The sequence below is a fragment of the Myodes glareolus genome, chromosome X (assembly GCF_982192425.1).
Source record: "Myodes glareolus chromosome X, mMyoGla1.1, whole genome shotgun sequence".
Classification (NCBI taxonomy): Eukaryota; Metazoa; Chordata; class Mammalia; order Rodentia; family Cricetidae; genus Myodes; species Myodes glareolus.
Window position 1 is genome coordinate 83,128,228 of NC_142053.1, and position 14,523 is coordinate 83,142,750.

Here is a 14,523-nt window from a genome sequence, read left to right on the forward strand (position 1 = left end):
TGAATCTTTGCTAATTTTTCTTTCAGTGCTAGGGGTTAAACTCGGGGCCTACCACATGCTAGGCAAGCATTCCAGTGAGCTACTTCCTCATCTGTAACTACCAGTTTTAAGGTCATTACTTGTAACTACTTCTGTTTCCATTTTCATGGGCACCTCCATATATCTTTTTGGGGGTGGGTGGGTGGGTTTGAGACAGAGTCTTACTATATAGCTCTGGCTGTCCTCAAATTCACTATATAGACCAGGTTGGCCTTGAACTCTCATAGATTTGTCCACCTCAATCTCTTTTTTATATCTACTTTATTTTTTATTATAACTAAGGAAAACTATAATTATAACTATATATTCTTCAATTCCATCAAAGACTCCAGAAGGATATAACATTACCTAAGTTAACAGCAAGTGCATTTGTAAGCAACTTCCAAAACTCTAGAATTGATAGAGACATCTTGCTGCCTAGACAGTCACCCAAAGTTCTTTTTTTTTTAAAGAATTTATTTATTATGTATCCAACACAGTGTACTGCCTCTATGTATGTCTGCAGGCCAGAAGAGGGCACCAGATCTCATTATAGATGGTTGTGAGCCACCATGTGGTTGCTGGGAATTGAACTCAGGACCTCTGGAAGAACAGTCAGTGTCTTTAACCTCTGAGCCCCTCACCCAAAGTTCTTACGTATCATTGTCGGTACCCATCTTTAGCTAGGCCCATAGTATCTGGCAGACTTTTCCATCAAGCAGGAAATTTCAAAGACAGTTCTGCTTATATTGGTAGCTTGTTAGTCACTTTCTTCTGTGTCCTTCAGAATGTCTGGCAGTCTCTTTCATGAAGCAGGAACCCTGAAGGATCATCTCACTTTTAGACAAATTGAGCAGTCATTTCTCCATGTCCCACATGTCTTGCTCACACAGTGTGACATCAAGCAGTCCAGGCACTGCCTCATTCTCTTAAGTGTTGGGATTAAAGGCATGCACCTCCATACCCAGCCTGTCTTCATATATTTTAACCATATGCTTTTTATTTTATATTTTTATCATATATTTTAACCATATGCAATAGATTTTCTATGGCTTCCATAACAAAATATTGTAAACTGCATGGCTTAAATAACAGAAATTAATTTTCTCACAGTTCTGGAGGCTGGAAGTTCAAGACCAATATGTTTAGTTTCTTCTGAGTCCCCTTATCTTGATTTTCAGTTATCCTCCTCCTTCTTTTGTCCTTGCATGGCCTTTCCTCTTGGCACAATCATTCATTCCTTGTACATCTTTGTATATCTAAATTCTTTCTTGTAAGGATACAGTAAGATTTGATTAGGCTCTTTCCCACCAATTTTCTTTAATATTGTTATGATGATGATGACTGTTATTGCGTGTGAATGTGTGCATGCATGTGCATGTCACAACATGTACGAAGATCAAAGGAAAAACGCTGTGGATTCAATTCTCTCCTTCCATCTTTATGTGGGATCTGAAGATTGACCCACGATCATCAAGCTTGAGTGGAAGTGAAACAGCTTGCCAGCCCTGGATTAGACTTTACAACCTCATTTTAATATAATCATCTCTTAAAGACCCTATATTCAAATATACTCATACTCTGAGGTATTTGAAGTGGGGACTTCAACATAGAACTTTTGAGAAGTAACACTTTTTCTATATTAATAACTCATTTTTAGTCTTAATGGTAGAATGGATGCTTAGTATATGTGAGGCTTTGTATTCAAGCCCCAGCACTGCAACACAAAAACAGCAAAAAACTTGACAATAAAAACAACTACTTCTTAATTTATCTATTTACTTGAGGTTATGAGATATGAGGAGTTATTTCAGGTTATGTTATTTTCCCTGATCTTTTCTCCATTTTTGCTATATTATACAATTTAAAGCTTACCTGTTGATTATTTTTTAAAATATTTCTAGAGGATCTCACTATATAGTCCTGATTAGCTTGGAAATTTTTAAAAAATTAAAGTGTATTTAATATTTTCCCCATAGGTTTTGAAGATTAGATCTTTACTTTCCACTTCATTAGTGTATTAGTAATATAGTGTATTAGTACCTTTACCATTCCACCTCTCTTCCCCGTCAACCTTTCAACTTTTGTTACCTGGAATTTTCACTCCGGGCTTTGATGATCTCAAAAAAAAAGAAAACTTACAGGAGCATGCTGTTGACTGTGGTTCTTATTTAAATCTATGAATAATAGTTTATTTCCTTTTTGTTCTCTCTCTCTTTCTCCCTCTCCCTCTCTCTTCTTCTCTCCCTCTTTCTCTCCCTCTCCCTTTCCCTCTCTCTCTCTCTTTAGATTTTCGAGACAGGGTTTCTCTGTGTAACTTTAGAGCCTCTCCTGGAACTCTCTCTGTTGACAAAGCTGGCCTCAAACTCACAGAGATCCGCCTGCCTCTGCCTTCCAAGTACTGGGATTAAAGGTGTATGTGTGCCACCACTGCTGAGCATTTTTATTGAATTTCTTTAATTCTACTTCCTCAGGTATTCTGTTTGTTGAGTGTTGCAGAATATTTGTTTAGCTATGTAAAGATGTGTTGCATTTGTTTAGCTATGTAAATATGTGTTATATTTATTTATGTTATGAAATATTTGTTTAACTATGTAAAGATGTGTGGCATTTGTTTAATGATATAAAGATGTGTTGCTGTTTCACCTTGCCTGCCTAAGGCACCTGATTGGTCTAATAAAAACATGAATGACCAATACTAAGGGAAGAGGTATAGGTAGATCTTCTGGACATGGAGAATAAGTAGGAGGAAGAATTTAGGCTAGGGGGGAAAAGTAAAGGAGATGCCAAGGAGATGCCAGGGGCCAGCCAGACACAGAGGAAGCAGGAAAGTAAGAGCTACAGAATGAAAGAAAGGTAAATAGCCCCAGGTAAAATGTAGATTATGGGAAACAGGTTAAATTTAATTATAAGAGCTAGTGGGACAAGCCTAAGCTAAGGCAGAACATTCATAATTAATAAGTCTGTGTCTTTTTTGGGAACTGGTTGCTACCCCAAAGAAAATTCTAACTATAGTTGAGTGTGAAATCCTTTCATAGTATTGTTTTCCCTCATTAGTTCGATAACTCTTGTTCATATTTAATTTGAGGCTCCTTGGTAGTTTTCTTTGAATACAGTGTCATAGTATTTACTAAAACCTGAACCCAGTGACTGATGATGAAGTAAGACTAGATATTTTGCATTATCCATCTATGTTGTCAACTATCTGAAACTCTATTTCTTTTCAGCATAAGAATTGTATGCACTACTATTCTCTGAAGAGGGGAAGAAACACATTTTGTGGGGTGGCTAATTCCTGGATGTAATTTCTGCTTTTCACACACATGGATGTTTCCACATTTTCCATATTTGTGCATTTAAGATGAGAGGCTTTTTTTTTATCTCATTTGCTCTTCTGTTTTTGAAGATTCTTTCTAATTTCTGTTTCATTGAAAAGGCCTCTTATTTTCTAGGACTCTTACTAAATAAGAAAAATTCATATTTTCTTTTATTGCCATTTCTGGGGATTTGTACTAGAAGAGATAGTTGTATCATGTGCTCCTTCTTCCATTTCGATTCAGTCCTTATTTGCTCCCACAGCATTTGTACATATTACATATCAGTTATTTCTTACATATCAGTTACAGTACTGAGAGCATTTCCCAGGGTGTCTGACAGGTGATTCAATCATTAAGTTATTCAAAACTGTAGTAGAGATGTGATTAAAAACTAGCACTCAGGTGTGCTGCCTCATAGTCCATTGTTCATCCTATAACTTTTTTTTTTACTGTTTTTGTTTTTAAAGATTTTATTTAATATGTATATAGTGTTCGGCCTGTATGTATGCTTCATGCCAGAAGAGGGCGCCAGATCTCATTAAAATGGTTATAAGCCACCATGTGGTTGCTGGGAATTGAACTCAGGACCTCTGGAAGAGCAATCTTAACCTCTTAACCTCTGGGTCATCTCTCCAACCCTCTTATAACTTTTTTCAATTATGTGAAGCATTAAGTTCTCAGAACTTTTCTCTTTTTATGTAAATTATAACTATTAAAAATATTGAAATAATAATTGAATTTTTGAGAACTTCATACATCACCATCCAATATATTAAAAATATTTTCTCAGTAGATGTTTTCAAGGCATTGTTCTATTTTCATTTCTGTTGCTGTGCTGAAATATCCAGACAAAAAATAATGTAGAGGAGAAAGGATTTATTTGACTTAAAATTTTAGGTCACACAGTCCATTGTTAAAGGAAAAGCAAGGCAGGAACTCAAAAAGTCATATTATATCTATAGTCAGTATCAAAGACAATATATACATCCTTGCTTGCTCTTATCTAGCATTCTTCTGCTTTATAAAGTACAAGAGCCCCTACCTAAGAGATGGGAGCACCCAAAATGGGCTACATCAGTTAATAGTTCAGAGAATCTCCCAACAACATATCTACAGGCCAATCTGATCTTGATAATTTGTCATTAAGACTTTCTTCCCAGGTGATTCTAGGTTGTGTCAAGTTGACATTAAAACTTACGAGCACAGATATTAATCTTTTGTTCCTGCTGCTTTTCTCAAAAACACTTCTCTTAAGTTGAAATTCAAAGCAGAGCACAGAACTCTAGTAAGTGCTGATTGCTGTTTTTTTCCCCCTATGTATTGTGTCTCAATATACAAGATAATTTTTTCTCTATTATCTTTCAACCAATTTGGGAGAGCTGTGAAGTTTTAAAATCATTTCCTAACTTCTGTTTTCTAGATGAATATGAAAACAGGAAAAGAATGGTTGGATACTGGAAATGCCCCAATTGCTGATGATTTTTTTCAAGCTGCCATGGCTGTAAGTTGCAATTTATTTTTAGCTGTGGCAGTTATTAGTAACATCTGTGCTAAGTCTCATGCTTGTGTTGTTTTATTTTCCAGGATCTGGAGAAATTATATGTCAAATTAATACAGAGTTGCTACACTGAGGTCAACTTGACCATGCATAAGATCACAGTGGAGAAGGGTATCTTCTGCGTGCTTTCTTTTCAAACTGAGTCAGTAGGTATCATGAACACTGTGGCCTTATAACAGGGCATTTTGTATATGTAAATGTAAGAGTGATATTATGAGTCCTTGGTTTTCTATAGGATGTTATAGTATAATAGTTGTTAATACTAGTGGTGGCTGTAGTCTGTGTAGGGTGAATGAGGGTGAAAAGAAAGATAATAGCTAAGCATAATTTTCAACCAATCCATTTAACATCTGCTATTTATGACAACAACTTTTACTTACTGTCTCTGAGCGTCTTGTTTTAAACTATTTTTTTCATGTATGTGGGTGTGTGATATGTATGATGCATGCATGTGAGTGTGTGGGGAAGCTGTGCCTTTGTGTGCACATGCAGAGAGGCTGGAGCAAGACATCGAGTGTCTTTATCTTCTCTGCCTTAGTCCCTTGAAATAGGGTGTTTTACTGGGCTGGAAGCTTGCTGTTTGAGCTAGCTGGTTGACCTAGGATGTCCTGGGGATTTGAACTCAGATCTTATGCTTAGAGAGCAGTTGCTCTTACAAACTGAGACATCTATTCAGCCTTGAGTTTCTTACATTCACAGTGTGCTCTAAATAGTTGGCCTCAAAGGTGCCTTCTCATTTATAATTGTTCTGTGTTGTTCATTGATACTTTTAAAAGTCTGCTGGTATTATGTAAATGTTAAAACTTCAGAATTGTGCTTTATCATTTGTTGCTTTATTAGTTTCCCTGTTTTGTCATTATGGACTTAGATGTGCATTTTTAGTTGGCAAAATGTAAACTGTGATGTGTTTGCCTACAATAATTCTAGAAATGAAAGAGGCCTTATATATATTCTTATCATTTTAACCTCTTTATTGACTTATAATTTCTATACCATAAAGTGTATCTATTTATAATGTGTCAGTGATTTTAATATATTTATAAAATCTAGTAGTGCTAATCACAGTCTGAATTTAGTACATATTTTACTCCATGATGAGCCATCCTACCCATTAGCAGTCAAGCTCCATTTCTCCTGATCTCAGTCTTTATAACCTATTTTTAACCTAAATTTGCCTATTCTGGACATTTCATGGAAGTAGAGACATAGAGTAAACTGTCTTTGTGATTAACTTTTCTTTTTTTATTTTTTATTACTTTATAAATGATACCATTCAAAATTTCCACTTCCTCCCCTCCTCCCACTTCCCTCCCATTCCCCCACTCACCCTTCCTCCCTCCCCCTCCAGTCCTAAAAGAGGGCAGGTACCCTGCCTTGTGGGAAGTCCAAAGCCCTCCCCCCTCCATCCAGGCGTAGGAAGTTATGCATCCAAATAGACTAGGATCCCAAAAGGCCAGTACATGCAGTAGAGACAAATTCCAGTGTCCTTATTATTGACTTCTCAGTTTGCCCCAATTGTCAGCCACATTCAGAGGGTCCAGTTTGATCACATGCCAGTCCAGCTGGCTTTGGTGAGCTTCCATTAAATCAGGCACACTGTATCAGTTGGTGGACCAACCCCTCGTGGTCCTGACTTCCTTGCTCATATTCTAAAAAAATTTTTATTTAAAAGTTCTTTTTATTTTATACACCAACCACAGTTCCCCCTCCCTCCTCTCCTCCTGCTCCCACCACCTTCCCCCAGCTCACCCCCCCAATCCACTCCTCAGAAAGAGTGAGGCCTTCCATGGGAAGCCAACAAAGCCTGTCACATCAAGTTGAGGTAGGACCAAGCGCCCCTCTCCCCTGTATCAAAACTGAGCAGGGTATCTTTCTTATAGGGAATGGGCTCCAAAAAACCAGCTCATGCACTGGGGATAAATTCTGGTCCCACTTCCAGTGGCCCCACAGATTGCCCAAGCCACAGAGAATGTGATTAACTTCTTTATTTAGCATAATTTGTCAAGGTTCAGTCATGTTACATGCTACCACTATGCATGTTTTTATGACCATTCCTGGGCCAAATTCTTGCCAGTTAAGTTTTTCTGTCCATGCTTGCCAATGTGGGAAGTACAGGCATAGCTTTCAAACTGGTCCCACCAACTGAGCCAGAGGACTACTTGGTCGGATGGTCCCTCATACCAGAATCTCTGCTCTTGAGAATGTGGGTGTGGAAAACACCTGAGTTGTCTGTATTCCTGTTAAATTTCTCTGTTGCTCTCAGAAACAATGTGGAAACCATGTGGAAACCATCATAGCAAAACAGCCCACACTTGTAGGGCAAGTTATAGTGCACTGAGTCGTTCTTGCCAGCCTTTGTTCTAGCAATCCCAGCCTTCACAGACTCACACAAAAGTAGTTATTTATCTCTTTCTAGAGGTCAGACTGTTACATGTATGGGTCATAGTCCAAAGGTCGCCCCTATACTTAAGATTTGCAGGTTCTTGTGTTTCCTAACAAAAATAATTAGACAAAAATTTGATAGTTGTCAAAACAGAGACAGTTTATTGAGAAAGCACTTCTGGGATTAGAAATGGGCCAGTGAACTGGAAAAGTTAGAAGCACAAAGGCTTAGGTCAGGAGAGTATGAATCAATTTTTGTAGACCTGCCTTTTCTCCATTTGACTTTTCTTATGTGTGCTCTGTCCCTTAAAAGTAAATAGACCTGATGAGGAGGGGTTTTCTAGTCGTTAGGTCAACCGGCTTCTATGCTAATCTCTGCCTTTTTCGCCCTGCCCTACTGTTGCCTGTTGCTGGACTGCAATTCCCAAATATTATCTGCCATTGGGTTTTTTTTTCTTTATGTGGCCTATACTTCCTGTCCAAGTAGATCTGAGTCCCACCCCTACAAGTCTTTGTCTAAGTCACAAGCTGTTTTCTGGGCCCACACTGATTCTCTAGGTGGTTATTCCCTTACCCAGTGGAGAGCAGAATGCATTTGGGGGTAGGAATTATTGAACTGTAGGGGATTCTGCTCTTCTGATAGTGATTTGACTGTGAGACTTCTCTTAGATGATTCCCTCCTGCAGCATCAGTGAGTGAGCTAGAAAATACAGGGAGCCCGTTGTCGTTCTGCCTGCTGCCTGATTACAGATCATTTAGCTTGAACTGTAATTTTGCAGATTGCCAGATTGTGTGCCTGTGGAGCTCATCAAGGCTTTGCTTTTCTCTTTTGCTGAAAACCCCACTTCTTTACTATATTGTCAAGTGCTTTATGTTTTGTTTCAGATATAAAATTGAATTTTCTGGTTACCATCTAGTTATAATTGTTGCTTTTTTTTTTCTGTTCATGCTACTCCCTCTCCTATAGCCACACAGATTTTACCCCACACATCTAATGCTTTGCTTCAAATTTGTGGAGATTGCAAAATTATCTTTAACTCATTATCTTCTCTCCGGATTAAAATATATTTACTGTTATTAGTGTGTGTATGGTTTGTGTGTGCGTGCATGTGCGTGTGTGTATGGTTTGTGTGTGCGTGCATGTGCGTGTGTGTGCGCATGTGCAGAGGTCAGAGTAAAACTCTTGGGAATCAGTTTTCTCCTTTCACCATGGATTCTGGGATTTAATTCAGGTCATTAAGCTTGCAAGATAAGTTATTTTCCCACCGAGCCATTTCACCAGCCCTCTTTTGATTGTTTCTTTTTTTTCCAGTTTTTTAAATATTTATTTATTTATTATGTATACAATATTCTGTCTGTGTGTACATCTGCAGGCCAGAAGAGGGCACCAGACCTCATTACAGATGGTTGTGAGCCACCATGTGGTTGCTGGGATTTGACCTCAGGACCTTTGGAAGAGCAGGCAATGCTCTTAACCACTGAGCCATCTCTCCAGCCCCTTTTGATTGTTTCTTATGTATTATGTCACTGTACACTAACATTTGCATTTTAAATGCGAAGTTTTTTTAAATTACCATTTTATATTTTTTTATGAAAGAACCTTTTGGTTAAAGATTGATTCAAAATGTAAGTAGACGTAAGGATCTTAATGTAAACAAATGATGTAAGGTTTAATAAACTTGAATTTTGGTATTGTATAGAAGAATATCCACAAATATCTGAAAAGACTTTTCAAACTACATGCATGTATTAAACTAAATTTTCTTCATATACTCAATCATAAGCATAATATAGAAAGAAGAATCCAGGCATTATGTAATACTACAAATTAAATAGATCTGTAAAGATATAAAATGATACTTTCCACTACTTTTTTGTTTTGGAATAATTTAACTTGCTTTTTATAAGAGTGTTAATATATAAACTTTTTGAGGCAAGGCAATATGATGTAGCCCAAGCTTGCCTTTAATTCACTTGTAGTCTAGGATTGCCAAAACCCATGCCAGTCCTGCAGCCCCAGTCTAGGAGTGCAATGCTGAGATTACAAGTGGACGCTGCTACATCCAGATGCTTTGCTTTATTTATTTATTTATTTACTTAATTACTTATTTATTTACTTACTTACTTATTTGGGACATGATCACTCTATGTAGCCCTATGTAACTCTATGTAACTCTATTCTGTAACTTGCTATATAGACCAGGCTGGCCTGGAACTCATAGATATCTACCTGCTTCTACCTTCTGAGTTCTGGGATTAAAGTTATGTGTCACCACACCCAGTTTTTTTTGTTGTTGTTATTTTTAAAATAAATAACATTTGTTTTTTGTTTTAATTCATGCTATTGGTAAATATTAATTGAGATAAATTAGCTTAAAATTTTTGAAAACTAAAAAGATATTTTTGTTTGTGAGTGTGTGTGCCCATGCACCTGTACATGCCACATGTGTGTGGGTGCCCATGGAGGTCAGAAGGTGGCATTGAATTCCCTGGAGCTGGGGTTACAGGTGATTGTAAGCTGCCTGATGTGAATTCTGGGAACCAAATTTAGGTTCTTTGCAAGGGCACCAAGTGCTTTTACCTGCTGAACCATCTCACCAGCCCAAGTTTTTTTTTTTTTTTTTTTTAAATTCTCCTTTTTGTGTCTCTGGATAAGCTTGAATGGAGGTGATTTCATTACCTCGGCTTGCCATGTGGGTTTTTTTTTATAAAAGTTTATTAATTTATAAAAGTTTCCATTTCCGCCCCTCCTCCCAACACCCTCCTACTCCCCCCCACTCCCTCTCCTCCTCCTTCTCCATCCCTAAGAGCTAATGAGAGTTTACCAAGGGCAGTTGAACTGTGACTGAACGAGCACGTGATCCAACCAGATTCTCTGAATGTGGCTGGCCCGGAGTCTTTCTGAAAAGCCATTGACAATGACTTTTGACAAGTCTGGGACTTGTTTCCTCTGCATATACTGGATTTTTTGGGATCCAGTCTGTTTGGATACTCACCTTCCTGGACCTGGAGGGAGGGGGGAGGAACTTGAACAGCCCAAGTTTTTAATAATTTTTCAGTTCAAGTGTTCCTGAGAGCAAAAGGATTGTTTGTAGAATTGGTCTACAGATGTGATTTTTCTGAGTGTGGTTTGTGGTTCCTGGACCAACAGCATCTACATCATTTGGAAAATAGTCAGAAATTCATATTCTTGGGTACCTAAGAAATTGCACATTCTGGAGGTAGGACCAACAATCTTCATTTTGACAAGGCTTGTAAATGATTTTATTGGATGTTAAAATCTGAGAACAATTAGTGCAGTGCATTATGCCAGAATACTTAACAATGAGAAAAAAGGGAGGGAGGAGGAGTAAGCACAGAGGAAGAAGGATCGAAAGAACAAAAAAGAGGAAAAGAGCAGGAAATATGGGTTGTACCATGGTCAATGGAAAGTTATTTTTTTTCAAGATAGAATATATATGAAATAAGTGAACTGTCAAAAGCCAGGGAGAAGCAGATTGGAGGAGGTGGATAAGGAAGAGAGAGCTACAGATTGAAAGAGATACAATTAATCTATGGGAGCAGCAAGATGTCTTAGTTAGTAAATGTGTTTGTCTTGCAAGCCTGGCAATGTAAGTTCCATAACTGGGACCCACATAAAAGGAGTAGAGAACTGACTTACCCTCTGACCTCCATATAAACACTGCCATATATGCTCACTCACATACCCCCATTACATATACACTAATAATATACACATATGCTCACTCACATATTCCCACTACATATACAGTAATAATATACACATATGCTCACTCACATACCCACACTACATATACAGTAATAATATACACATATGCTCACTCACATACCCACACTACATATACAGTAATAATATACACATATGCTCACTCACATACCCACACTACATATACAGTAATAATATACACATATGCTCACTCACATATTCCCACTACATATACACTAATAATATACACATATGCTCACTCACATACCCACACTACATATACACTAATAATATACACATATGCTCACTCACATACCCCCATTACATATACACTAACTAAAATGTAAATTAGAAAAGGAAAATTAATGTGATCAGATGCATATGTAGAGTGATGAACAGTTAATTGGTGGTTACTGTGTGAATTGCTGCTCTGTGCCCTAGTGATAAAAAAAATCAGTAAGTTTAATATGTAATACCTGTGTTATGGAAACTTAAGCTTTGTGGAGAATACAAATTCATAGACAGATGCATTGCAGCAGGGTAATTGCTTTAAAGGGGGAAATTACATAGTACAACAAAATGAGTAGATAACAATATATGATAATTAAGACTGTGGGGAGACTGGCTATATAGCTCAGTGGTAGAACACTTGCCCAGAATGCATGATGCCCTGGGATTGAAGGAAAAGATTGTGAATTTTTCTCAGAAAGAAAGGAACTTAAAATATACTTTTTAAATTGTAAAAAATTACAGGATAAAAATGTACCTCAGGTAAGAAGTAAATCTTGGGGAGGGGTAGAATAGGTAGGAGGATATGTCCTGTTATGGAAGACCAGAAATCACAAAATGTTCGACCTTTGTGGGAAATGTATTAAGTATATCAAAAAAGAAAAATTAATTTTGACTGAGTGTCACGTAGTATTGATCTCTATAACATTCTTTTCTGCTGATCTGCAAAGAGGGTCCAATTAGCAGTATAAATTTATTCTGGATCCATTTTGTGTAATTTACTGTATTTAGATTGATTGTATTGTCTATTGTGTAATGGTCACTCTAGCATTTAATCCTTGTGTAACAATAGGTATAATCTATTGTTGAGCAACAGTTCAAATCCAACCTTAGAGCTCTTCTAAATCTAAGAATCTTGATCCATTAGGATAATGTATAATACTTTATTGATTTGTCAGAATATGATGTCAGAGAAGTTTCTTTTCTTTATCATTGCTAAATGCTGTATAGGAAAAAGTAACTTTTCTCTGAATTCTTGACACTGATGGTAGTTTTGGTTGTCAAAAATATTCTTCTCTTCTTTCCTGCTCCCTTCCTCTCTTTCCCCCACCCCTCCTCTTTCTTCTGTTTTAGTTAATTAAACCTAGAGCATATTAGAACTGCTCTATCATTGAGCAATATTCTCAACTTCAGTGTGAGACAATTATCTTGCCATTTAACCAATTGTTGATGTCCTCTTTCTTAGGCTGTTGCTCAAGGGGATTTCGGGAAAGCATCTCTGTGCGCTTTACGTTGTAAAGATATGCTGATGAGGCTGCCTGAAATGGTGAGCAAATGTTCTGCCCTGATTCTCTGAGAGTTTGAAAATATGCTGTATCAAGTCCACAAAGAGTTATCACTGCTGCCTGGAACCTTTTGGAGACTCTGTTTGAGATCATTTCTACGTTTTTAGCTGATCTTTAAAACAATTTGCTTCTTTTGTTCTTTATTAGAAAGGGCATTCCAAAAGGTGACACCAGTTCATAGATTTCTTTGCTTATCCTTTTATTGTCAAATCATTTTGATAACATTTTTGTGCTATATAATCAAAGAAGAAAAATGAGAGTTTATTTCCCTGCTGATGAGGTTGAATGCAGTTAATGGTGTCACTGTCCTAGTATTTTTCTCTACCAGGATTTGGAGCTATGAGAGATTCAATAGGATAAAGACTGCTTTCTTTACTGGAGCTCATCAAAATTTCCAAATAGAGCCTTTTGCTTTTCTTCTTTTTTCTTTCTTGCCCCGCTTTCTCCCGCTGAGCAGCTTTTCCTTCGTTGTTTATGCCTGCTTCAGGCTTTACTCTTTCAGAGGGATTAATGACAGAGATGTAGTTGGATGTTAGGGAGAATGCATTAAAGGTTATATAAATTGTACCTGTGAGATTGTTAATTTTCCTTAAATATTTTATTTAATGTAGAACTGAATTTATATATTTGTACATTGCATATAATATACCAGGTACTCTTTTAAGTTTAAATATTAAACATCGTTTATATTAACTAAAGTTACAAAAATAGTATAAACAACTCACATATCTTTTATCCTGAGAGTTCAGATTCAACTTTTCCAGCTATGGCTATGCCCTATATAGAAAAAAAGATTTAATCTATGATTATAGTCTCTACGCTGCTCCTCTCTGGAATAATTCTTCATCTTGCTTTGACATTCATGACCTTGACAATTTTAGACTGTGACTTGAACTTGAATTTGGTGTCTTGTAATCAGAGAAGAGATACTATGTTCATGTTTTACTATTGGGTGGCATACAGGATTCATTTATCATAGTGTTGTGTCTGCTAATTTTGATCAGCTATGTTGATAGCTCTAGTATTATTCCTTTTTGTGGGGAGACTTTGGGTGTCTGAGGTTTACTGTGTTTGAATATGAATTCTAAGATGTCCCTTTCTATTTCTTTGAAATGAAATGAAATTGGAGTCTATTCTGTGAATAGGAATGGAATCTTGATGTTGGGATTGCATTGAATCTGTATATCACCTTTGGTAGTATAGCCATTTTCACAATATCAATTCTTCTGATTTATTAGCCTGGGGAATCTTTCCATTTTTGTTATCTTCTTCAATTTCTTTCTTTAGTGTTTTAAAATTACTGTAGAGGTCTTTCAGTCCTCGTTAAGGTTTACTATAAGGTACCATTTTACTTTATTTTTGAGGCAATTGTAAGGCTATTTTCCTGATTTCTTTCTCAGCACATTAGCTACTTTTGTATAGGAAGGCTACTGATTTTTGTATCTTGCCGCTTTGGTGAAAGTGCTTATCAGTTATAGGATTTTTCTGGTGGTGTCTAGAGTCTCTTAGGTATAGAATCATCTCATCTGCAAATAAGAACAGTTTGACCTCTTCCTTTCTAATTTTTTTCTCTTTTATTTCTTTGTTCTGTCTTAGTGCTCTAGTTAATGCGCCAAGCATTATATTAAGTAAGAGTAGATAAAGCGGACACCTGCCTATTCTTTCTATTAGTGGAAATGCTTTGAGTTTACCCTTATATAATATAATATTTATCATAGGTGTGAGATTTGTTTCTGCCTGTATGTTTGTGTGTATGTGAATGCAGGTTGTCCAGTCAGAAGAGGGCATCAGATTCCATGGAACTGGAATTACAGACAGTTGCAAGCCACTCAACATGGGTTCTAGGAGCCAAACTCTGATCATCTGCAAGAGCAGCAAGTATTCTCATCCATGATCCATCTCTCTAGGCCCTTATATTAAAAAAAATATGTGTGTGTGGCATGTGCT

General features: G+C 37.0%; 1 protein-coding gene across 1 annotated transcript in view; it reads left to right on the plus strand.

The window, feature by feature from the left end:
- Tex11 (testis expressed 11) overlaps positions 1 to 14,523 on the plus strand; it is a 267,891-nt gene that overhangs the window by 13,461 nt on the left and 239,907 nt on the right. Inside the window, exons 5-7 of the mRNA XM_048417933.3 lie at positions 4,756 to 4,836; positions 4,920 to 5,039; positions 12,477 to 12,557. Coding sequence (XP_048273890.1) covers positions 4,756 to 4,836; positions 4,920 to 5,039; positions 12,477 to 12,557 — 282 coding nt within the window. The remainder of the gene's footprint in view (positions 1 to 4,755; positions 4,837 to 4,919; positions 5,040 to 12,476; positions 12,558 to 14,523) is intronic.